The sequence below is a fragment of the Budorcas taxicolor genome, chromosome X (assembly GCF_023091745.1).
Source record: "Budorcas taxicolor isolate Tak-1 chromosome X, Takin1.1, whole genome shotgun sequence".
NCBI classification, from domain to species: Eukaryota; Metazoa; Chordata; class Mammalia; order Artiodactyla; family Bovidae; genus Budorcas; species Budorcas taxicolor.
The window spans coordinates 26,344,065-26,369,326 of record NC_068935.1 but is presented as its reverse complement, the minus strand read 5'-3'; the positions used below and the strand labels follow the sequence as shown (position 1 = coordinate 26,369,326).

The following is a 25,262-nucleotide window of genomic DNA, read 5'->3' as shown; positions in this document are numbered from 1 at the left end:
TCATTTATTTGTAAATCTTAGATCTTAAAGTGTCATCCATGGTCTAGCAGCAGGAGCATTCTTTTTGAACCTCTTAGAAAAGCAAATTCTCTGGATCCATCCCTCATCAACTGACTGAGAAACTCAGAGGTAGAGCCCAGCTGTCTGTGTTCATCTTGCTCTCCAGAGAACTCTAATTTGTAGTGAAGTTTGAGGACCACTGATATAAATGATAGTTTTTATTTTTTCTTACCCATATTTTCACTTCTCACCTCTATTTTCTTGCAAGATGTGTATGTAACAGTTCACAGTCTGTTACATAGAATGGATTGTATAGAATGGACTTTGAAGAGCCTGAGACAAGTTAGTAAGTTTCCAGAGAAACACTGGAGAGGGGAATGATGGGAAATGAATACTTACTTAACTAGGTGAATGGGTGGGGGGGCGTACTTAACCTCAGACTGAGGTTGATTGGGTCAGATAAATTAAGTATATTAAGATGAATTTTAGCCCTTATTATATGAAAACAGTAACTATTAGAAAATCAGATAGAATTACATTAATACAAGGACAATAACTTCCTTCAACATTGGTAAAAGACAAATGATTCCATTAACCAACAATATATCCCAAAGGCATCCATAAAGCCTTTTATAAGTGTCAACATGAAAAGGGACTTCCATTGGATCACACTGAAGAAGGAAGGAGTGGTATTATTGCAAAAAGCAATGGAACTGCATGGTGTAGGTATATCAATAAAGAGCAAGATGGTAGTGACCATGTGGAGCAGGTTGCCCCCATGACTGTAGCAAGAAAAGTGAAATTATTAAAAGTGTGTCAGTCTTGGCATACAGCCAGGGGAAGGAAGAAACCTATGGGTTATGGAACGTGGGGATCAAGTATATTTGGTTGGAGGAATCCAGGCAGGCTGATCTCTTACATAAAAGGTATATTCTGAAATCAGCTGTCACTGCAGCCGTTTGTACAGTGCAACTGTTATTCTTTGTAGCCTTGCACATTTTGTTAGGGGTGCTTATGTGGAAACATTCTACATGGTTCTAGTTGGTTTTAGAATTTCTCTAGGGAAAAATCATCACCCAGCTCAAATCTCGTGCTTTATTGTTTTAGGGTAGGACCTATTAGTGCCATGGGTGGGAGGGGAGTGTGGTGTCTGTCATGTGTGAAAGCTGGAGGATTCAATAGTCTGTGACATGTTAAAAGTTAACCTTTAAGTAAGAAATTATTTCTGTTCCTTAAATTCCAAAGTTTGGGATTTCAAAATGATTTTGAATTTTTCATGACACTGCTACATATAACTTGATTTAGAGAGAAGAGCACTTATGTACAACTTTTCTACAGGTTGCCATGTTCGATTTTGTAATGTTTAGCACTTTTCACTGATCTTTTCTGTCAGCTTTCTTTTCTCACTGTACTTATCAAAATTTTAGTTGAAGACATATGATTATAGGAACCCTTAAAATTTATTTTACATAACATCAGCTTAGTTCATAAGCAGGGCTTTCCTTACATGGAGTAAAATTGGCTAGGCATATCTCAAATCTCATTATTTTTAAAGCTGTTGGTTCTTAGATAGGGTAGGAAAGTGAGACTGTGGGGTTTAATTAAATACTAAGTCATAAACTAGAGTCTCTATTTGAAATATTATCTAAGTATATGACAGGTGATTGAGAATTATTAGATTTGTGAATTGCTTAAATGCTTGAGAGTAAAATTAGTTAAGCTTATGCAAGATATCTCAGCTATCAGAAACAGTCTTATCAGTTTTATTTCTTGTGATCCAAGTAGAATGTTTTAAAGGCAAAATCACAATTAGGTTTTTGTCAGGTGTGTGCTCTGAGTAACAACTAGTCTCCCTTTTATTCGTCAGAGTATTTATGGCCATGGAGAATTGTGTCTTTTTAATTACAGTATGTGTCTGGGTATATATTTGTCCTGTCCTTTTTTTTTTCCCCTTAAATGTTGGCCTTTATATGTCATGTCTTGTCTGCTTGTCTACACAGTCCCTAATTTAGGGCAGAGATAATATATGATACTTTTTTTGTTTCTTTTATTAAAACATTTCAAGCATAGGGAAAAGTTGTTATTTAGTTGCTAAATTGTTTCCGACTCTTTGCAACCTGGGTGTAGTCCACCAGGCTCCTCTTGTCCATGGGATTTCCCAGATAAGAATACTGGAGTGAGTTGCCATTTCCTTCTCCAAAGGATCTTCCTAACCCAGGGATTGTACCCACATATCCTGCATTAGCAGGTGGATTCTTTACAACTATCCACCAAGGAAGCCCTGCAGGGAAAAGTACAGAGGCCAGAATAACAAACGCTCACATAGTGAAAGTTGCTTAGTCGTGTCTGACTCTTTGCAACCCCATGGACTATACAGTCCATGGAATTCTCCAGGCCAGAATACTGGAGTGGGTAGCCTTTCCCTTCTTCAGGGGATCTTCCCATCCCAGAGATCGAACCCAGGTCTCCTGCACTGCAGGCGGATTCTTTACCAGGTGAGCCACAAGGGAAGCAACAGTGCAATATCTTAATGTTTTACCATTTTTGTTTCAGATGCTTAGCAAAATGTTAGATACAGGCAGAACTCTTAGTGTATCCCTCCCTAGTTGCATTCTTCACCCTTCTTCTCTTGAGGTAATGACTATGCCAAATTTTCTTATTCCTATGAATATTTTTATGCTTTTTCTATGTATGTATATGTGTGTGTCTATATGTCATCTGGTATTGTTTTATGTGCTTTTGAAATTTTTTTTATAGTATTGTACTTCTTTTAGTTTGCATTTTTACTTAATTTTTAATTGAAGTATAGTTGATTCACAGTGTTGTGTTAGTTTCAAGTGTACAGCACAATGATTCAGTTATACACACACACACATATATTCTTTTTCAGATTCTTACCCCATATTATTATTATAAAATATCAAGTATAGTTTCATGTGTTATACAATAGGACCTTATATTTTATTTTATTTATAGTAGTGTCTGTATGTTAATCTAGAATTCCTAATGTATCCCTCCTCCTCACTTTCCCCTTTGGTAATCATAGTTTGTTTTCTGTATCAGTGGGCCTATTTCTGTTTTGTAAATAAGTTCATTTGTATCATTTTTTTTAGATTCTACACATAAGCAATATCATAATGTTTGTTTTTCTCTCCCTGGCTTAGTTCACTTAGTCTGATACCTTGGGTTCCATTCATGTTGCTGCAAATGGCATTATTTCCTTCCTTTTTATGACTGAGTAGTACTCCATTATGTATATGTACCATATCTTCTTTATCTATTAATCTGTCAGTGAACATGTTTCCATGTCTTGGCTGTTGTAAACAGTGCTGCAGTAAACATTGGGGTGCAGTGTGTATCTTTTCAAAGTACAGCTTTTTGCAGATATATGGAGTGGGATTTCAGGATCATACAGTGGCACTATTTCTAGTTTTTAAAGGAACCTCCATATTGCTCTCCATAGAGGCTACACCAGTTTATAGTCCCACCAACAGTTTACAAGGGTTCCCTTTTATCCATACCCTCTCCAGCATTTATTATTTGTTGACTTTGACGATGGCCACTCTGACCAGTGTGATACTTCATTGTAGTTTTGATTTGCATTCCTCTCAAGTGGGCCTTAGAAAGCATCACTACGAACAAAGCTAGTGGAGGTGATGGAATTCCAGTAGAGCTATTTCAAATCCTGAAAGATGATGCTGTGAAAGTGCTGCACTCAATATGACAGCAAATTTGGAAAACTCAGCAGTGGCCACAGGACTGGAAAAGGTCAGTTTTCATTCCAATCCCAAAGAATGGCAATGCCAAGGAATGCTCAAGCTACCGAACAATTGCACTCATCTCACATGCTAGTAAAGTAATGCTCAAAATTCTCCAAGCCAGGCTTCAACAATATGTGAACTGTGAACTTCCTGATGTTCAAGCTGGTTTTAGAAAAGGCAGAAGAACCAGAGATCAAATTGCCAACATCCACTGGATCATGGAAAAAGCAAGAGAGTTCCAGAAAAACATCTATTTCTGCTTTATTGACTATGCCAAAGCCTTTGACTGTGTGGATCACAATCAACTGTGGAAAATTCTGAAAGAGATGGGAATCCCAGACCACCTGACCTGCCTCTTGAGAAATCTGTATGCAGGTCAACAAGCAACAGTTAGAAGTGGACATGGAACAACAGACTGGTTCCAAATAGGAAAAGGAGTACGTCAAGGCTGTATATTGTCACCCTGCTTATTTAACTTCTATGCATAGTACAAGAAACACAAGCTGGAATCAAGATTGCCGGGAGAAATATCAATAACCTCAGATATGCAGATGACACCACCCTTATGGCAGAAAGTGAAGAGGAACTAAAAACCCTCTTGATGAAAGTGAAAGAGGAGAGCAAAAAAGTTGGCTTGAAGCTCAACATTCAGAACACGAAGATCATGGCATCTGGTCCCATCACTTCATGAGAAATAGATGTGGAAACAGTGTCAGACTTTATTTTTGGGGGCTCCAAAATCACTGCAGATGGTGACTGCAGCCATGAAATTAAAAGATGCTTACTCCTTGGAAGGAAAGTTATGACCAACCTAGATAGCATATTCAAAAGCAGAGACATTACTTTGCCAACAAAGGTCCATCTAGTCAAGGCTATGATTTTTCCAGTGGTCACGTATGGATGTGAGAGTTGAACTGTGAAGAAAGCTGAGCACCGAAGAATTGATGCTTTTGAACTGTGGTGTTGGAGAAGACTCTTGAGAGTCCCTTGGACTGCAAGGAGATCCAACCAGTTCATTCTGAAGGAGATCAGCCCTGGGATTTCTTTGGAAGAAATGATGCTAAAGCTGAAACTCCAGTACTTTGGCCACCTCATGGGAAGAGTTGACTCATTGGAAAAGACTGATGCTGAGAGGGATTGGGGGCAGGAGGAGAAGGGGACAACAGAGGATGAGATGGCTGGATGGCATCACTGACTCGATGGACGTGAATCTGAGTGAACTCCTGGAGTTGGTGATAGACAGGGAGGCCTGGCGTGCTGCAGTTCATGGGATCGCAAAGAGTCAGACACGACTGAGCGACTGAACTGAACTGAACTGACGTAGCAGTGTTGCGGAGAAGGCAATGGCACCCCATTCCAGTACTCTTGCCTGGAAAACCCCATGGATGGAGGAGCCTGGTAGGCTGTAGTCCATGGGGTTGCGAAGAGTCAGACATGACTGAGTGACTTCACTTTCCCTTTTCACGTTCATGCATTGGAGAAGTAACTTGCAACCCACTCCAGTGTTCTTGCCTGTAGAATCCCAGGGACGGGGGAGCCTGGTGGGCTGCCATCTGTGGGGTTGCACAGAGTTGGACATGACTGAAGCGACTTAGCAGCAGCAGTAGCTGCAGCAGTGTTGATTATCTTTTTGTGTGCCTTTGGCCATCTGTATATCTTCTTTAGAGAAATGTCTATTTACATCTTCTGTCAGCTTTCTTATCTCACTGTACTTAATCAAAATTTTAGTTGAAGACCTATGATTATAGAAACTCTTAAAATTTGTTTTATATAACATCAGCTTAGTTCATAAGCAGGGCTTTCCTTATATGGTGTGAAATTGGCTTTTCATCTTTCGTCCATTTTTTAAATTGAATTGTTCGTTTTTTTTTTAAAATATCGAGCTGTACAAGCTATTTGTATATTTCAGAGATTAATCCCTTGTTAGTCACATCATTTGCAAATATTTTCTTCCATTCTGTAGATTGTCTTTTTGTTTTGTTTATGGTTTCCTTTACTGTACAAATGCTTTTGAGTTTAATTAGGTACCATTTGTTTATTTTTGTTTTTATTTCCATTACTCTAAGAGATCCAAAAAGATCGATTTATGTCAAAAGTGTTCTGCCTATGCTTTCTGGTGGGAGTTTTTTTTTTTTTTTTAGCTTAATGCTTTTCAGATATACCTGCTCTAGTATCTCCTGTTACTAAAACAAAGTGAAACAAAACATTATCTACTTCCATCCTATATCTCATTCCATGTGTTATTGTGCTTGGTCGCTCACTTGCGTCTGAATCTTTGCGATCCTGTGGACTGTAGCCTGCCAGTCTCCTCTGTCCATGGGATTTTCCAGGCTACTATCTATTTATATATCATGCTAAGTAAGTGTTGTATGTGCTTATTTCCTGTCTTCATTCTCTCTTAAACTCACAATAATGAGCCTTTTTGCCACCATTCCATGTAAACAGTTCTTATCCAGGTGACCAGTGACCTCCCAATTACCACACCAAGTTATTATTCTCCGTTTATTACTTAAGCTCTCAGCAACATTGGACACATTTGGTTACCTTCTAAATTACTTTCTATAACACTTTTGTTTACCGTCTAAATTACTACACCTCTGGTTTTCCTCCTCCCTCATGGCTACTCCTCATGTCTTTTGCTGCATTCTTGCTAGCTTTGTTTCAAAATAAATTTAATAAAAAAAAGTTTAGGATGAAAAGTGACCATCTCTCGCTGCCACCCTCAAAACCCATATCCCCTCTCACTAATAAAAAATATAAACAGATTTCATTTGTGTGTGCATGTTTGTGTAAATTCTATGATGGGAACAGTAACTCATTTTAAATTACAATTATTTGCTTATTAATGATTCTTATTTTCTGTGCACCTTCTGTTTATATTATTTGCTCACTTTTTCTATAGTGTTTTATTGATTAAGTGTGTAAGTTAAAATCATTAACTGTTTGTCATGTATTGTGAATTTTTTTCCACTTTATCAGATGCCATTTGACTTTGCGGCATTTTTAAAGTACAGAGTTCTAATTTTTTGCTATAATCAGCTTTAACAGTTTTTTTCCTTTATAGTTCCTGGCCTCTAGGTGCTGCTTACCTTCTCCACTGAATCATAAATAATTTCACTTGAGTTTTCTTTGGTCCTGCTTCAAAGCTTCCTTTAAATCTTTGATCCTTCTGGAATTTATTCAGTGTATGAAATGAAGAGGTGTGCATCCTATTTATTTTTCTAAGTGACTACTTGATTGTCCCCCAATCATTTAATCATCTCTGTTTCTCTTGTTTGAGGACCACCTTCACTATAGAGTAATTCCCTGGTGTATTTGAATTACTCCCAAGTTATTAAAAATGTATTTATTTCTGTTTTATTTTTTAAACCACTGCAGTGTGACACTCATATGGAACTACCCTTGAAAAGAGATCATATGGACTTTATAGCTGTCAAATCATTTAGCTGTATATTACTTTGGGCAGAAAGTGAAACAGTTGAATACTCTCCGACCGCTCTTCTTCTAAACTATCCTTCTTTTCATATTTCTCTTAGTTTCCCTCCTACCTATTGTCTCATTTCTTTGCTAGCTTGTCTTCCTCTGTTTCTTGCACCAAAGTGTTCATTGGATTTGTACTTTCTCCTGACATGAGTAGTACTTCCCCATCTCATCCCTTGAGCTGTTATTTAACTGGCTAAATATTCCTGTGTTTTCATTTCTACTTCCAACCTAAATCTAGAACTGTATTTCCAATTTTCTGTTAGATACTATATGATGTGATCTGGGTTATTTCAATACAAACCATTGATGTCCTTGTTTTCAATGTTTTTCTGTCTTTCTATACCCTACCTCACTTGCTAACATCACCATTTCTTCCTGTTACTTAGATTTTGTCTTTGATATGTCTCCTTATCCCTTTAAAATCTGTCAGTAATCTGTCACAGGTCCTAGTTCTTCCTTCCTGTTCTCATAGTCCTTGTCTGTGCTTTCATTTCATACCTTCATTTTAGAAGTAGTTTCTTATCAGTCTCCATATTTCTGGTCACTCTGTCTCTGGTCCAGCCCCACATTACAGGCAGTGTTAATTTTCTACTACATATATTTGATCAGACAAACCCCATGTTTAAAAACAGTTGGTTTCATTTATATCCTGTATAAGTTGATCACATGCACTTACTTCCTCTTTCTTCCTAACTCCATTAAAATGAGAGTAAAGAAATGGAAAAATTCAAAAGGACAAAGAGAACAAGAGTGGAAACACTGACAGATGTGACATTGGAACTATTTTATTTTATTTTTTTTACTTTTAGCAAAAGAAGTTACAATTCCAATATCTTCCCCTACATGAACTTTTGACAGAAACCAACTCATTCTTCCCGTAGAATTCCTAGTATTTCAAGACTTGGAGGTGCCTGGTCTGCAGAAGTCAGGAATGAGTCATGAGATTGAAAACACGGGCTGTTCCTTGAAAGTCTTTAAAATAAGTGGCTAATGTCCCCTGTACCCCCTCTCTACTCCTCTGGAGACCAGAGGGTTATTATCTGGAGAATTTGACGGGAGAGCCCTAGACTCAGAGATCCAGGTGCAGCAAGTGGATTGCTTAAAACAATGGGATTACATGAAAGTTTGCATACCTCATTTGGGGACCTCTATGTTCTACCCTAGATATAATGGGTAAGATGTTTCATGAATTATTTTCACATTCCCAGATTCCTAACAGTGATCTAGATATAATAGGTTTTCTCTTGGCACACCCTCTAAGAAATCAAGTAACCTAATAAGCAAAATGAAAATTTTCTCAATGTCTCAAAACTCTACTTGGTTAAACATTTTCAGAAAAGGTAAGTCAGAAGTCAGTTGACTTTGAGATGCTTAAAATATTTTGTTTAGGCTACTCAGTTTCTTTACTTGATTATAATTTACTTGATTCTTTACAGGATTATAAGCAGAAAAATGTGATTGTGCAAATAAATGTAAATGCTGTGTTTTCATTTGATTTGTTTCTTTTTTAGAGTTTTGAAGACCCAAGAAATAGAGTATAGTTGACCCTTATACAACACAGCAGTTAGGAGCACCAGCCCCCAAGCAGTTGAAAATTCTCTTATTGTGATATATCTCTGTCTCAAAAAAACAAAAGAATTGATAAATTGCCCACCCACGGATGGGAAGTTGAAACAGTTTGGGTAGAATCAGGACTCAAACCCTAGTTCTTTTGATTCCATATTGTGATCTGTAATCAAACACAAACGTTTCCCCACACTTAAAGACCTATACGATAAAAATGTGCATACTATATTTATTGAAAAAAGTCCACATGTAAGTGGATCTGCATATTTCAAACCTGTGTTGTTCAAGGATCAACTGTGCTTTTTTCTCTTCTGCTGTTTTGCTTTTGTTCCTAAAATAAGGGACAGGAAGAAGGCAGGGAACAATTTTCCCCTCTAGCTTCATTGTTTTAGGTATTCACATAGTTTTGTAACAAGCATAATTATATGAACAAACTAAATTGGATACTGTACATTTTTACCTTCCCAATGCAATAAATTGATTTTATTAATAAGAATCATTTATGTAAAGTGTACACTTTTGCTTCCCAATATACTTGAAATTAATAGAATGTATTAAATACATTCTTTATCACCAGTGCAAAGCATCCACACTACTAAAAACATATAGTTACTACCACCCCACCTGCTCTTCCCCATAAAAGCAACATTCCTACCTCCATTACCTATTTTATATCTTTAAGTTTTAAAAGTCTTTAAAAGCATCTCTCTATCCTTACTTTTGAGCAATCATTTGGAAAATTATGGGCCCTCCATGTGGTCCCCACAGGCCTCTAGTCCCTCTGGTAACTTGGGATTCAACGCCGTCTCTAAATCTGCTTGTCAAATGTTTGCTTCAGCTTTTTGCTTCTAGCTTCTGTGTCTCACCCAGCTTCACACAGACTCCCCCAGGTCTTCTGACTCTCATTTAATCCAACTTCCTGTTTACATGGCGGTTTTTCCATGGTTAATTGTTGGCTAATGATTTCACATGAAATTAGCTAGTACTCTTTTAATGATTCAGTACTGAATTTTGTAGGTATTTTGACTATTGTAGATTCAGTTTCTTAATTTTCATAAGCTGTAATGTGGATACTAGAGACATGGATCTACATTTTGCTTATCACAAAGTATGTAAACTATTACAAAGGTAGTATAATGTGAAAATTCAAGTATTGATTTTCATAGTAAATATTGACTTCTTTTCCTCCTGCACAGGTCATTATCCAACTTTTAGAGGTGATGGATCATCTGCATAGAGGGGAATCAATTGCTGCAATACTCCGTAACCGGTATATTTATGGAAGCAGTTTACCTTATAAGTTATATAATGTCTCTTCCATTTATTTATTTACCTAACATAAGTTGGTACTCAGTAAATATTTGCTGAATATCTATTATAAAATTAAAATATTTGCTATATGAGTAAATAAAAGAATGCCTGAGTGACAAATGGAATGAAGAGAATGTTAATGACTGTATTCTGAGCTAATGAAAAAATAGAAAATATAACTAGAAATCAAAATTGGTGGACATTGTGAACACCTGGAATTCAGTCAGTGGAGCTATTGATGTGAGTTTTTGGTTTTAAAGCATATCAACGAATAAATAGGGCTTCCCTGGTAGCTCAGCTGGTAAAGAGTTCGCCTGCAGGAGACCCCAGTTCTATTCCTGGCTTGGGAAGATCCACTGGGGAAGGGACAGGCTACTTACTCCAGTATTCCTGGCCTTCCCTGGTGACTCAGATGGTAAAGAATCCTTCTGCAACGTGGGATACCTGGGTTCGATCCCTGGGTTGGGAAGATCCCCTGGAGGAGGGCATGGCAACCCACTCCAGTATTATGGCCTGGAGAATGGAATTCAGTCAGTGGAGCTGTTGATGTGAATTTTTGGTTTTAAAGTATATAGGTGAATAAATACTGGTATCCATTGCTTACAAATAGATGTCTCAACAAAGTATTTTTTTTTAATAGTATTGCCTGTGATTGAGTGTACATTGCTGTTATTTGAAATTCCAGTTAAAACTTTTTCAGGGACTTATGAGAAATTCAGTGCTTCTTCTGTCAATTTAGGATTTTAAACTCGTGGTTTAAAGAAATATGGCCTTTACTTTGTCGGTGTGTGGAGAGCAGGAGCTTGTCAAATAATTCAAAGTATAACAGTTCTTGTATTCAAATACAAATGGAGGATTTTAACAATTTCAAAAATATAATATTTTTGTTACTCATTTTTAAGGTACTTTAAAAATAGCTTCCCTAGTGGCTCAGAGGGTAAAGCATCTGCCTGCAATGCAGGAGACCTGGGTTTGATCCCTGGGTTGGGAAGATCCCCTGGAGAAGGAAATGGCAACCCACCCCAGTGTTCTTGCCTGGAGAATCCCATGGACGGAGAAGCCTGGTAGTCTACAGTCCATGGGGTTGCAAAGAGTCGGACACGACTGAACGACTTTACTCACTCACTCACTCACTCACTCATTAAAAGACTATGGAAGGAGGGGAAAGGTTGAAGTATGAAGGGGACATATATAAAGTCATTGTTATTTGAAAGATACCATGTTAGGAATTTTGCATAGTATTCCCATCAAAGGAAAATCATATGAAGAGTACATGCTTGTTGGAATGTGGGCAAAGAGCTGTAAGGTAGACTTATTCAGAGATACTGGACACAAGGAAGTCATTGCAGGAATACTGCGTGGCCATATAGAAGAGAAGAGTAGATTGCAGGGGTAGATTTCTAGTGGGGAATTGAGACTGCAGAGTTCAAGTGCTGCTGAATGCAGGGGTCTGTATCACACATTTGGAAGAGTAACTAGTAGGAGGGCAGCATTTCCTAAGCTTAAGTTGATAACTGAGGTAGTTATAGCACAATGGAATTTGTTTCCATTATTATTATTGAGATATAATTACATATAGTAAAATACAGAAACATTTAAATATACATCTGGATTTATTTTTATACATGCAAACATCCAGGTAACCACAACCGAGGTCAAGATATAAAACAGTTCCATCGCTCCAGAGAACTCCCTTGTTCCCCTCTCCAGTTCGTGGCTCCTCCCCTCCTACCGACTTGTGTATCTTGGGTTCATGTTGCTTGTTCTTGAACTTCATGGAAATGTAGTCTAATACTGTGTATTCTTTTGTGTATAGCTTCTGTTGTTCAAAATAATGTTTTTGAAATCCATCATTATTGCAGGTATCAGTAATTCCTTCTTTTTATTGCTCTGTAGTAGTCCCTTGTTTAAATATACCACAATTTATCCATTTCTTGTTGAGAGTCATTTAAGTTATACTCATTATTTGGCTATTATGAATTAAGCTGTTGTTGATCTTTTTAGCAAATCTTTTTGTGGCCATATGTACTCATTTCCTTTGGCTATATACCTAGAAATAGAATTGGTGGGTCATATGTGTATATATATATTTATTTAATTTATTTGACATTATTAGAAATTGCCAAACACTTTTAAAGAAGTTATACCAGTTTCTTCTCAGACCAATAAAAAGTGAGAATCTTTACAAACTCTTGGTGTTTTAGTTATTCTCTTGGGTGTATAGTTGTTTCCCACTATGGTTTTCACTTTGCATTTTCCTCATGTGAAATGATGTGAGTTTGTTTTTGTATGTGTGTTACCTATTTGTCTATCTTTTAGAAGTATCCAAATCTTTTGCCCATTTAAAAATTGATTTTTTTCTCTTTGAGTTTTAAGAGTTTTTACTTTTTTTCTTGGTATTTAGATAGATGTATTATGACTATTTTCTTCCATTCTGTAGCTTCCATCCCATTTATTATTTGTGTCTTTTGGTGAGCAGTTTTATTTTTGTTTTATTTTTATGAAGTTCAATTTGTCACTTTTTCTTTATGCTAAGTAATTTTTGTATCTTTCTAAGAAATCTTTACCCTCCCAAATTTCAGGCTTTCTTCCTGATGTTTTAGCCCCTTCATTGTAAGTGCATTCTTAACCAGAAACTTAAATAAATGAACTTATGACATGTTTGTATACACAAATTGTAGACCAGTTTCATATTCTAAATAAAAAAGAAACCAGACACATTTAGGAATGTATGAGAAGTATTAACCCTTTGTGACTAGGAAAGTTTTATTCCAGAGTGCGAATTCTTTAATACTGTGAAAGCTACTCATATGATGCAATCTGTCAGTAGATTTCCTAAGAAATAAAAGATACAGTGAATGCTGAAGGTGTTTGAAAAAATTCATTGCCCATTTTAAGATTTAGAGTTAGTGAGTGATAGAAAGTTGTACTCTTAACAAGAAAAATAATTATCTGTCTGAAACTAACAAATAAGCATCACACTTAATGATAAATATAAGAGTTGTTCCTTAAGCAGCAACAAAACAAAGATGCCCTCTATCACCATTTTTAAATATGTATCTGTAAACTATGGCCAGTGTCAGTAAAGAGGCATGGTTCACAGGAAGGAGGAAACAAAATGATCAAGTTTTAGAAGATAGGGTCATGTACCTACAAAAGCTAAGACTTTAAAACAACTTCTTTGTGCACAGAATTTTAATATAAGTTCTAAAATGTAGTTGATATAAGGTAAAAATTACAAAACAATACCTTTTATCTGTATCAGACATAGCCATTTAGAATATATAATGGGGACTTCGCTGGTAGTGCAGTGGATAGGAATCTGCCTGCCAATGCAGGGGACACAGATTCAGTCCCTTATCTGGGAAGATCCCCCATGCCATGGAGCAATTGAGCCTGTGCGCCACAACTCCTGAGCCTGCACTCTAAAGCCCATGAAGGTGCAAGTACTGAGCTTATTTGCTGCAATTTCTGAAGCCTGTGTGCCCTAGAGCACATGCTTCGCAAAAAGAGCTGCCACCACGATGAGAAGCCTGCACACTGCAAGGAAGAGTAGCCTCCACTCACTGCAACTAGAGAAAGCCTGGGCAAAGCAATGAAGACCCACCACCGCCAAAAATAGATAGATAAATAAATAGAATATATAAGGGAAAACATTCCATTTACAAAAGCCATAAAATTTAATTGTTCAGTGTTAGTCATTCAGTCGTGTCTGACTCTTTGTGACCCCATGGACTATAGCCCACCAGGCTCCTCTGTCTATGGAATTCTGCAGGTAAGACTACTGGAATGGGTTGTCATTTCCTTCTCCAGGGAATCTTCCTGACCCATGGATCAAACCCAGCTTTCCCGCATTGCAGGCACTTTACCGACTGAGCCACTAGGAAAGCCCTTTAGTGATAAACCCAATAAAAACTTCTAAGACCTATATGAAGAAACTTTAAAAATTCAACTGAGAGATAAGAAGGAAGTTGTTTTTTTTTTTTTTTTAATGGAGAGACATTGTATGGTCCTTGATTAAAAGACTAAATTTTGGGAAGAGACAAGCTCTTCCCAAATTGTTTTATAGATTTAATACAAACTTAGTAGGAAATATAAAATGTTATCAAGGTGACTTTTCAATAAGATAATAAATGTATGGAAGAAATGTATTCCCACTGTTTAATATAATGTCTGGCATGTGTAGTAGTAATTATTGGTCAAAAAATTCTAATGATTTGTTCTACTTATAATTCAGCAAACATTTATTGTGTAATTACTAAGTGCTAAACATTTTCATTAGCTATTTTTGGCTGTGCTGGGTCTTCATTGCTGCGTGCGGACTTTCTCTAGTTAAAACGAGAAGTGGCTACTCTCTAGTTATGATGCTTGGGCTTCCCATTGCAGTAATTTCTCTTGTTGTAGAGCAAAGGCTCTAGGGCATGTGGGCTCAGTAGTTGCAACACACAGGCTTAGTTGCTCCACAGCATGTGGGATATTCCTGGACCAGGGATTGCACCCATGTACTCTGCATTGCAAGGCACACTCTCAACCACTGGGCTACCAGGGGAGCCTCGATGATGACTATATTAAAAATGATGAATCTTTGTTCTTATTGAACTTATATTTTGATGGAGATTGGGGTGGAGTCAGACAAAAACCAAATATGTATTTATATATGAGAAAGTTAATGCAGAAAATTAATAAACAAGGTAGATAAAGACTTAAAGGTGGAGGTTTGCAGTGCAGAATAGCGTTAATCTTTTGTTAGTCTTAGATGTTTTTAGTCTTGCAGTCTACCATTCATCATATGTTTTACCATGTTAAAAGTTTTATTCCAGTGATTCATCTGGTATAGAGAGAGGTCAGCCATATATGACTTGCTGTGCTGCAAACATCATCTCAGTGTGAGCATCTTCCTCACATTGACAGTACACGTTACACACTGTCAGGGAGGGCACACTTTGGTAAGAGTTACCCAGTTGGTGGTGTGTGGTGATGTGTTCTGTTGGGGTTCCTAGCTGTAGTAAGGATTTCTGCAATGATGTAGAAAGCTCTGACAGTGTTCCAATTTTCTAAAAAGTATTCTTTGGTAAATAAAACAGAGCGTATAGTATTGTCTGGTATTTGCAACACAGGAAAAAGAGTGCCAGACACTGTATAATTGGATTTTCATCCCTTTAACAAATATTATGCACCATTTACAAGGTGTTAGGTGCAAGGTGTTAGGGATATGGCAGTGAATGATAATACATGGTTTCCTGTCAGTTAGGTGACTACTGTAGTAGGGAAAATAAGAAATGAGGAGAGTCTGAACAAAGGTGGTGGCAGAGGAAATGATGAAGAGTTGGGAGGAAGTTGTGAAATGTTTGGGGTAACTTTAACAATGCTTAGTATTTAACTAGATTCACACTCCAATCAATATGATCTTTTAAAATTGCTTATCTGATAATGTGATCCAGACTGCCCTTTTCTATCTCCAGCTATTGAAATCCTACCTGTTCTCCAAGACCCTCATCAAATTGTATGCCCTGTCTATCAGCCTTCCCTGATCAATCCAAGCAGATAATCAAAAGAAAGAAAAAGTGTAGTCCATAGTCGTGTCCAACTCTTTGTGATCCTATGGATTGTAGCCTGCCAGTCTCCTCTGCCCATGGGCTCTGTCCATGGGATTTTCAGATGATCAGGAGAGTCTCTTTTGTCTGTGAACCATTTTTTCTCTGTAATGAATTTTCTCATATTTGGTTCTTCATTGAAGTAATTTGAGCATGTCTTTGCTTACAGCATCATTAAGAGAGCTCTTTCAGAGTGTGACTGCCTGCATCTAATGCATATTTACATCACATTGTATATAATGCAGGGTTTTGTACATAATAGGCATTCATCAAATATTTACAGACATTATAACACGTATCAACAATTATTTGTTGCTTGTGATTTTATTTGCTTAAATTGTTTAGGGTAGTTTTGTTTTCCACAGTCAACTCTTACTAAGAGTTAAGTAATTGGATATTAAACAGTAATCATTAAATTGTAAAATAGACTAATGAAATTTATTACAGATTTCTAAGAATAAGCTCAGACTTTTTTAACTGGCTTAATGTATAATCATTTCTTTTTTATGTTTAAAATTTACTACAACAAAATATGGCTTATAATTAAGAAAAGTTAATTTTATGTTTTCTTCTCAAAGCTAGCATATAAAAGTATGTGTGTTCTATAGAACCTTAATTGTTTTTAAAACTATGGAAACAGCTATAATCATTTCTTACTATATGATGTCAAAGGAATATAGGGCTTTAAATCTGGTCATTTGATAGTTTAAAATATTGAGCCTTTACTATTTATCAAGCACTGGTCTCATCTGTAACATTTAAGGATTGGAAGATCCTGAGCTTCCTTTTAGTTTCAAAAGTCTGGAATTATATCTTTAAACCTAAGCAGATAGTAGGTGATAAACAACACGTCTTTGATTAACCTTGAAAATGGTCAGTCATTGAAGATATCCTTTTATTACTCTTTTCACAAATCAACTTCTTAAACTTCTATGAAGATAGGGTTTTCTGTGCTTTCTAAAGATTAAAAATTTATGAGAATCTAGTTTTACCTTTGCTAAATTGAGTCAATGATTATAATAAGGTTAAATCTTTGGCTGGAAGATGCCTATAAGCATTATAATATGAGAATAATGCACAAATTTCTGAGACCAGTTACATTTTATACTATGGACTTTTATTTTGGCTCAGAAATTCTGTAGATCTTGGGTTACCTATTATTATTGTTGTAATATATTGCAGTATATGCGTGTTTATCAGCATATTTGTTCCTTTCACCAAAGAGTTACATATCTTTATACAAAGGGCATAGAATTGTTAGTAATATTTGCCCGTTTGATCTTTCTAGAGAATTTTCTAGGCCATAGGAAGTGTCTCTGTTTCTGGGGAGAGGAATTACTACCCTGATTCCTCTCTCTATGTCTTGAATATTCCTGTTCATGATTCTATGCATAGTCTACACATTCTTTCTGGGACATCTCATCTACAGCCATTATTTCAATTCCAAACTGTATGTGAAGACCTTAACATTTCTATTAAACATTTAAGTCTTTTTCATGAGTCCCCAACTAAAAAGTTCTGTATTCCTCTCTTCTAGTTGTTCATTTGTTTTGACTTTACAAATAATTCATATTATTATGGAACACTTAAAATAACAAATTATATACGTGTATGCAGAGAAAATAATCACCAGAAGTAACTCTCTTAAACCCCCTTAATGCATTTTCAGTCTGGTTTTTTGGTGTATTTTAAAATGTAACTGAAGTTGTAATTATTGAATATGATATGGTATATGTGCTTAAGAGCAGAAGCTTTGAAATCTTCCAAATACAGGTTCAAATCAAACTTTACTACTTACTAGCTGTGTGAACTTTGGAAAGTTTCTTAACCTCTCTGAATGTGTTTCTTCATCTATAAAATAAAAGAGTGTCATTGTTTTGGATTGTACTAAGAATAAAATAAAATTTAGTAAGATAGTCACATTTCCGGTACATGGTAAATTCTCAATAAATGGGAGAACTTACTGTTTTATTATACTTTATATCATGTCTGTATCCTACTGTTTTCCTTAGTTGTATCATGAACATTTTCACATGTCAATAAAAACTTGTAGTAGCTATAATAGCTGCAAAGTATAAACTCTTTCATGGTACAAATGATTTCTTAACATTAAATATTTAGGTTGGATCTACTTTGTGGGTATTACTTGTTTTAGTGTCTACCATATCTATCATATTTTCTCTCCTCACTTTAATATTTGTTATCTTTTTTCTGTTGCTGCTATTGCTGCTGCTAAGTCGCTTCAGTCATGTCCGACTCTGTGCAACCCCATAGACGGCAGCCCATCAGGCTCTGCTGTCCCTGGGATTCTCCAGGCAAGAACACTGGAGTGGGTTGCCATTTCCTTCTCCAATGCATGCAAGTGAAAAGTGAAAGTGAAGTCACTGAGTCGTGTCCAACTCTCAGCGACCCCATGGACTGCAGCCTACCAGGCTCCTCCATCCATGGGATTTTCCAGGCAAGAGTACTGGAGTGGGGTGCCATTGTCTTCTCCCCTTTTTTCTGTCACTTAATGAATTTATTTTAAACTGCATCAGACTCTCTCTTTACTTTCTCTGATATACATTTTAGTTGTTATTCTGGTTTAGTTTCCTGGTAGTTGGCCAGTATAATTTATTGCTTTCCTCATCTGATCATGTTATCTTATTTGGCTTCCTCTTCCTGCTTTATTGATTCTTGTTTTCCTGAATGTTTTCTTGTTTTCCTAAAAGTGCCCAAAGCTTTCAGCATTGTTTTCTGACTCCTGTATGAAAACATTTCCAGAGTTCTGCTCTTTCTCCGATCGTTTATGATGACAAATCTCCTTTTCCTTGTTTTTCAATACATTTTCATTACCCTCATGCTAATTGTTTTTCTATTTGTTTATTCTCAGAGGAAGAAAGATTCCTTGAATGGCCTTTGTAATGGCTGTTCCCTTTGTCTGGAACATTCTTCCTCATGGTCTTTGTGTGGCTGGTTCTTCTTCTTTTCAGATCTCCACTGAAATATCCACTTACAGATTTTCTTTGACCACCCACTCTGAAGAGGCCACTCATTCAGTGTCACACTCAGCTAGTTCCATTCTCTGCATGACTCATCACTATCACTATTAGATATTTTCCTTCTTTGTTTATTATCTGTTCTCTTTTGCTAAAATAGAAGCTGTAGGGGGGCAGGGATATTGTCTGTCTTGTTGATTACCACCATGTCTTGTACATTTTAGTTGTACAGTAGATATTAATATTTGCCTAATGAATGAATTAACCATTGCCCCTCTATGTGCTCTTGGGTACTAATCCAACCCCTTCCTCAGAGTTTTACCCATGATAGAAATAAATGAAATAAATACATGAGGGAGGAAAGATAGTTCTTCCTTGAAGGACAACTCCAAATTATATATATGTTATGAGTATATGTGTTTGTATGTATTGAATTGGTCAAAAAGTTTGTTTGGTGTCCATAAGATGTTACAGAAAAACCCAAACAGACTTTTTGGCCAACTCAATATATATTTCCCCCTCCAGCAGATAGAATTTCATCTGTCTCCCTTCTTGAGTGTAGACTTAATGATTTACTTTCCAAAGAGAGTGGAAAGGAAAACATAGTACCTTTATGGTGAAGAAATCTGGCAAATACTCCCTGTGGTAGACTTAATAGTGGCCCTCCAAAGATGTCTACATGTTGATCCACAGAACCTGGGACTGATTGTATGTGGCAAAAATGGACTTTGCATATATGACTCAGCTAAGGATCTTGAGATGGGGAAGTTATCCTGAATTATCTAGGAGAGCCCACTGTAATCACAAGGGTCCTCATAAAAGAGATGCAAGTGGATTCAGAGTCAGAGAAAGGAGATGTGATCAAGGAAGGAGAGTTTGGAGCCATGTTTTTTGAAGATGGCGGAAGGTATCGTGAGCCATAGAATGCAGGTGCCCTCTAGAAGCTGGAAAAGACAGACAAATTCTCTTCCCTAGCCTCACCAATACCTTAATTTTAGACTTCTGACCTCTGAAACTATAAGAGAGTCAATTTGTGTTGTTTAAAGCTGATGCTGTGAAAGTGCTGCACTCAATATGCCAGCAAATTTGGAAAACTCAGCAGTGGCCACAGGACTGGAAAAGGTCAGTTTTCATTCCAATCCCAAAGAAAGGCAATGCCAAAGAATGCTCAAACTACCACACAATTGCACTCATCTCACACGCTAGTAAAGTAATGCTCAATATTCTCCAAGCCAGGATTCAGCAATACGTGAACCATGAACTTCCTGATGTTCAAGCTGATTTTAGAGAAGGCAGACGAACCAGAGATCAAATTGCCAACATCCGCTGGATCATGGAAAAAGGAAGAGAGTTCCAGAAAAACATCTATTTCTGCTTTATTGACTATGCCAAAGCCTTTGACTGTGTGGATCACAATAAAGTGTGGAAAATTCTGAAAGAGATGGGAATCCCAGACCACCTGACCTACCTCTTGAGAAACCTATATGCAGGTCAGGAAGCAACAGTTAGAACTGGACATGGAACAACAGACTGGTTCCAAATAGGAAAAGGAGTACGTCAAGGCTGTATATTGTCACCCTGCTTATTTAACTTCTATGCTGAGTACATCATGAGAAACGCTGGACTGGAAGAAACACAAGCTGGACTCAAGATTGCCAGGAGAAATATCAATAACCTCCGATATGCAGATGACACCACCCTTATGGCAGAAAGTGAAGAGGAGCTAAAAAGCCTCTTGATGAAAGTGAAAGAGGAGAGTGAAAAAGTTGGCTTAAAGCTCAACATTCAGAAAACGAAGATCATGGCATCTGGTCCCATCACTTCATGGGAAATAGATGGGGAAACAGTGGCTGACTTATTTTTTGGGGCTCCAAAATCCCTGCAGATGGTGATTGCAGCCATGAAATTAAAAGATGCTTACTCCTTAGAAGGAAAGTTATGACCAACCTAGATAGTATATTCAAAAGCAGAGACATTACTTTGTCAACAAAGGTCCGTCTAGTCAAGGCTATGGTTTTTCCAGTGGTCATGTATGGACATGAGAGTTGGACTGTGAACAAAGCTGAGTGCCAAAGAATTGATGCTTTTGAACGGTGGTGTTGGAGAAGACTCTTGAGGGTCCCTTGGACTGCAAGGAGATCCAACCAGTCCATTCTAAAGGAGATCAGCCCCGGGTGTTCTTTGGAAAGAATGATGCTAAAGCTGAAACTCCAATACTTTGGCCACCTCATGGGAAGAGTTGACTCATTGGAAAAGACTGTGATGCTGGGAGGGATTTGGGGCAGGAGGAGAAGGGGACGACAGAGAATGAGATGGCTGGATGGCATCACCAACTCGATGGACCTGAGTCTGAGTGAACTCTGGGAGTTGGTGATGGACAGGGAGGCCTGGTGGGCTGCAGTTCATGGGGTCACAAAGAGTCGGACATGACTGAGTGACTGAACTGAACTGAAAGCTGTTAAGATTGTAGTCATTTGTCACAGCAGTAATAAGAAATGAATGTATCCAGAGTCTGGCACACAGGCTTCCCAGTATATTCCAGTAGTTGTAATTTCTGACTTGGCATGGGCACAGGAGAGGTATCAGGAGCAGCTGTAATGATCCTTCTGTAATGTGAATATGTGTGTTCATATCATCTCCTTGTTTAGATTTCTTCACTGGCTCATAGTGTGACAAGGCCTGTCATGCAGCTCCTCTCTGCCTCCCCAGCCTCATCTCCTGCCTACAGCACATACTACAACCTCCCTCAACATTGGGAGGTAACACGTTCCCTTGTGTTTCCATCCTTCTCTCTGGTATGCCTTCTCGCTGGTTGTTGGCCTAACCAACTCCCGTTTATCCTTCAAGACCCAGCAAAGGTCTTAACTCCTCTGTAATACCTTCACTAACATGAACTCCTTTCCTCTTCCAAACAGAATGAGGTCTTCTTTTCTTATGACTCCCCTAGTAGTAACAACTCATTTCAATGGTGGTGGTAGGGTGGGATCTTTAATTGCAGCATGTGAGATCTAGTTCCCTGATTGGGAATCGAACCTGGGCCCCCTGCATTAGGAGTGTGGAGTCTTAGCCCCTGGACCACCAGGGAAGTCCCCAGGTCAAGGCATTTCTGCTGTATTTTGAAAGTGCATATGTATTAACTAATAGGTTAAGTGCTATAAATGAATTGGGAACTTGGAAGTTGACAAAAGTAAGCTTTTCTTTAAAAGGTTTTCACTTCTCTCCATTTCCCATCTTTCAGTTTTTCCCCCTTTTCATCTTCCCAACAAATGCAGTTGCATGGAGAGTGTTGAAAGATTATATAAAATTTCCAAAGCCTCCTGAATCACAATTGGGTCAGGGGCTATGTGGGACCCATGAAACAGTTCAGAGCCTTACATGATGTGGATGCTTTTTAAAAATATACAGTCAGACAACAAAGTTTTCCTTTATCTTCTGGTCATCACTGTTGTGTGACATGTTGACTTCCTATCTCCTAGTGCTTTTCTATCATTGCTTTATTTTAATTTTTTAGTAATTTTATTTATTTCTGTATTTCGGCTCTGCTGGGTCTTCACTGTCGCATTGGCTTTTCTCTGTTTGTGGTGAGTGGGGAATACTCTCTAGTTGCGGTCAGGGCACAGGTTTCTCATTGCGGTGGCTTCTCTAGTTGCAGAGAAGTAGCAGGAGCTCTAGCATGCATGGGCCCAGTAATTGCGGCTCCCAGGCTCTAGAGCACAGGCTCGGTGCTTGTGGAGCATGGGCTTAGTTGCTCCTCAGCATGTGGGATCTTCCACATGCAGGATCAAACCATGTCTCCTGCATTGGCGGATGGAGTCTTTACCACTGAGCCACCAGGGAAGATCCCCCCGCCCAACCATTGCTTTATTTTAAATTAAAACGAGCAGAAAAAGAGTCATACCTTTTCTTTTTCCTGGAAGGAAGCTCTACTCTTACTTTGGATTATAGTTTCTGTGCCTGCTTTGGGGTTGTAGCTATGGCAGTTTCAAGCTTTGTGGCCCTCAGGCAGCCCTATTTTGGGTCTCCTCTTAGAGTCCAAGGCCTTAATCTGCCATTGAGGGAAAAGGAAATGTGTCCTTGTCCCTTCCTGGGTATATTATGAAGTAAATTCTCGTGAAGGTGGAGTCATTTTCCTTTATCAGTACAGCATGACATAGATGACACAGATACGAGCTCCCGATAGCTAGAAAAAAAATTCTCTGGTGATTTTAGCAATCTTTTTTCCGGGAAACAAAATAACAGAGACAGCAGAGTTAATTTGAATTAAACTTGTTGTTTTTGACAGGAGCTGTGCCTAGATATAGACAGTGTCATTTATTTTTCCTGGCACATTATTGAAAATAGTATTATGTAACTTCGTCTGAACTTGTCTGAGATCAGCCATTGTCCAGAGTTGGCAGGTCCCTCGGGTTTGGCTTAGCTCCCAATTTTGTCTTCTCAAGTTTGGGTGGCTGTCTGAGTCAGTGGGAGGCCACTTAGAACATACTTTTCTCTCTAGGTGCCCTGAGGCAGGGCTAAAACTAATACGGCCTCTAGGGAGAGAAGACCTATTTGATCTTTGGACCCTAGAGTCTGCCTCTTCCTGTTACATTTATCCTTTGACCATGTGACATGTAGGGCAAAGTACATAAATATTAGCTCTTAATCCCATACTCCTATCCTTTCCCTTTAAGGACAGTTCATTTACCTGAGAGACCCTTCTGCTGAAAAGGCAGAATGCAATCCTGAGTTTGAAAAACCCTGTTTTCTAGTCCTGCCTCTGCCAACAGTGGCAATTTATTTAGCATGTTACCCATTTCTTTCTTTTTCTTTCTCTCTCTCTTTTTTTTTTTCCAAACAGAAATATTTTCTTTCTCCTGTCTTGAAAATTAATGAGATGATATGCTTGAATTACTTTCTTCTCCCTGGAAGGCTGACCCCACAGCAATTCAAGTTGATTTTTGAAAGGAGTTGAGAACAGAGTTAAGACTACTTGTTTTTCTAAGAATAGTTGTGGCTCCACAAAAAAGAGACTGCATTTCTTTAAAGACAGAAAAAGATTGTAGAGATGTTGTTCAACCCTCTTAAATGTAAAAAGGCAAGGAATATGAGATGCAAAGATGAGAGACCTTTCCAAGTTCACACAGCAAGGGAAAGATCCAGGACATCAATACCCAGGTTGTCTGATGTAAAGTATCATTTTTACCTCAGATACCTACATTTTGCATATTTAAAGCAAAAAAAAAAAAAAAAAAGTAGTTTCTATAGTGAAATGTTTTCTGTCAGATTTTCAGTATTGTTTGGTACATTTTATATTTATATTTAATTTGGTATGTAGTCTAAATTATATGTATAAAATACTTTTGGCTAAATAGTTCAAGTAGTTTCTTTTCTGTGGGACGGATAAGTATTAATAAGGGAATTAATACTTACATCAATTATAATAAGGGAATAAGTCTTCATCTAATAATCAATGGTAAGCAAGGAGGTAGATAAAAATATTACTAGATGGAATCTTAACCCTGTCTGTGTCCTGAACATCACTGAGTGCTATTCTAGCATATTAGTTGGACATAAGCATATACTTAATGACATATCCACATCCAGGCACAACTCTTGCTGTTAAAAACATTGTTAGTTCAATTTCAGCTCATTCCCCTGCCTCAATGATTTTGTTTTCTCTAAAACAGATTGCTAAAATCATCAATTTCTTTACAGTTGTCTATAGCCCCACATGAGCTTTCCTGGTGGCTCAGCGGTAAAGAATCTGCAGGAGACATGGGTTCGACCCCTGGGTCAGGAACATCCCCTGGGGAAGAAAATGGCAACCCACTCCAGTATTCTTGACTGGGAAATCCCATGGACAGAGGAGCCTGGTGGGCTGCATTCCATGGAGTCACAAAGAGTCAGACACGACTTAGTCACTAAACAACAATATAGCCCTATATATTAGTTTCCTCTTGCTGTAACGAATAACCACAATCTCAGTGCTTAAAACAACACAGATTAATTATCTTGCAGTTCTGGAGGTCATAGGGCTAAAGTCAAGGTATAGGCAGTACTGCGTTCCTTTTGGAGTCTTTAAGGGAAATTCTGTTTCCTTGCCTTCCTAATCTTCCAGAGGCTCCCTGCACTACTTTGCTCTCTTCCTCCATCTCCAAAGCCTGCAACAGTGGGTTGAGTTTGTCTCATATCTCATCACTTGGCCCTCTTCTGCTTCCTTCTTCTGTTTTAAGAATGCTTATGATTACATTGAGCCTATAATCCAGTGTAACACCTCCCCCCGTGTTTCCTAGCCCTTAATTTAATCACATCTGCAGTCCATTTTACCATGTCAAGTAACATATTCACAAACTGGGGATTAGGCAGTGTTCTAAGGATTAGGCCATTGTCTTGTTCACCACACTCAGTATCCATGTCTGCTCTGTCGATACCATGCTGTGTGTTTGAGCATGTTAAGATAATGGATCTTTTTCAGTTTTAATAATTATTTTCTAAAACATTTATCACTAATTCTTATTCTAGTGCCCTTCATGTACTTTCCTTACCTTATTAAGATGATTTTTACACATAATAGGTGAAATACATGAATA

The 25,262-nt window shown here is 37.7% G+C and overlaps 1 protein-coding gene across 2 annotated transcripts in view; it reads left to right on the top strand.

Annotated features, from left to right (window-relative positions):
• KLHL13 (kelch like family member 13) overlaps window positions 1-25,262 on the top strand; it is a 200,525-nt gene that overhangs the window by 69,650 nt on the left and 105,613 nt on the right. The window contains exon 2 of one of the 2 annotated variants that reach the window (XM_052663078.1): window positions 10,007-10,080. In XM_052663078.1, the coding sequence (XP_052519038.1) occupies window positions 10,031-10,080 (50 nt within the window). In that variant the 5' untranslated portion in view covers window positions 10,007-10,030. Of the gene's footprint in view, window positions 1-10,006; window positions 10,081-25,262 lie in introns of those variants that run through there. The other variant, XM_052663077.1, reaches the window with a different exon arrangement.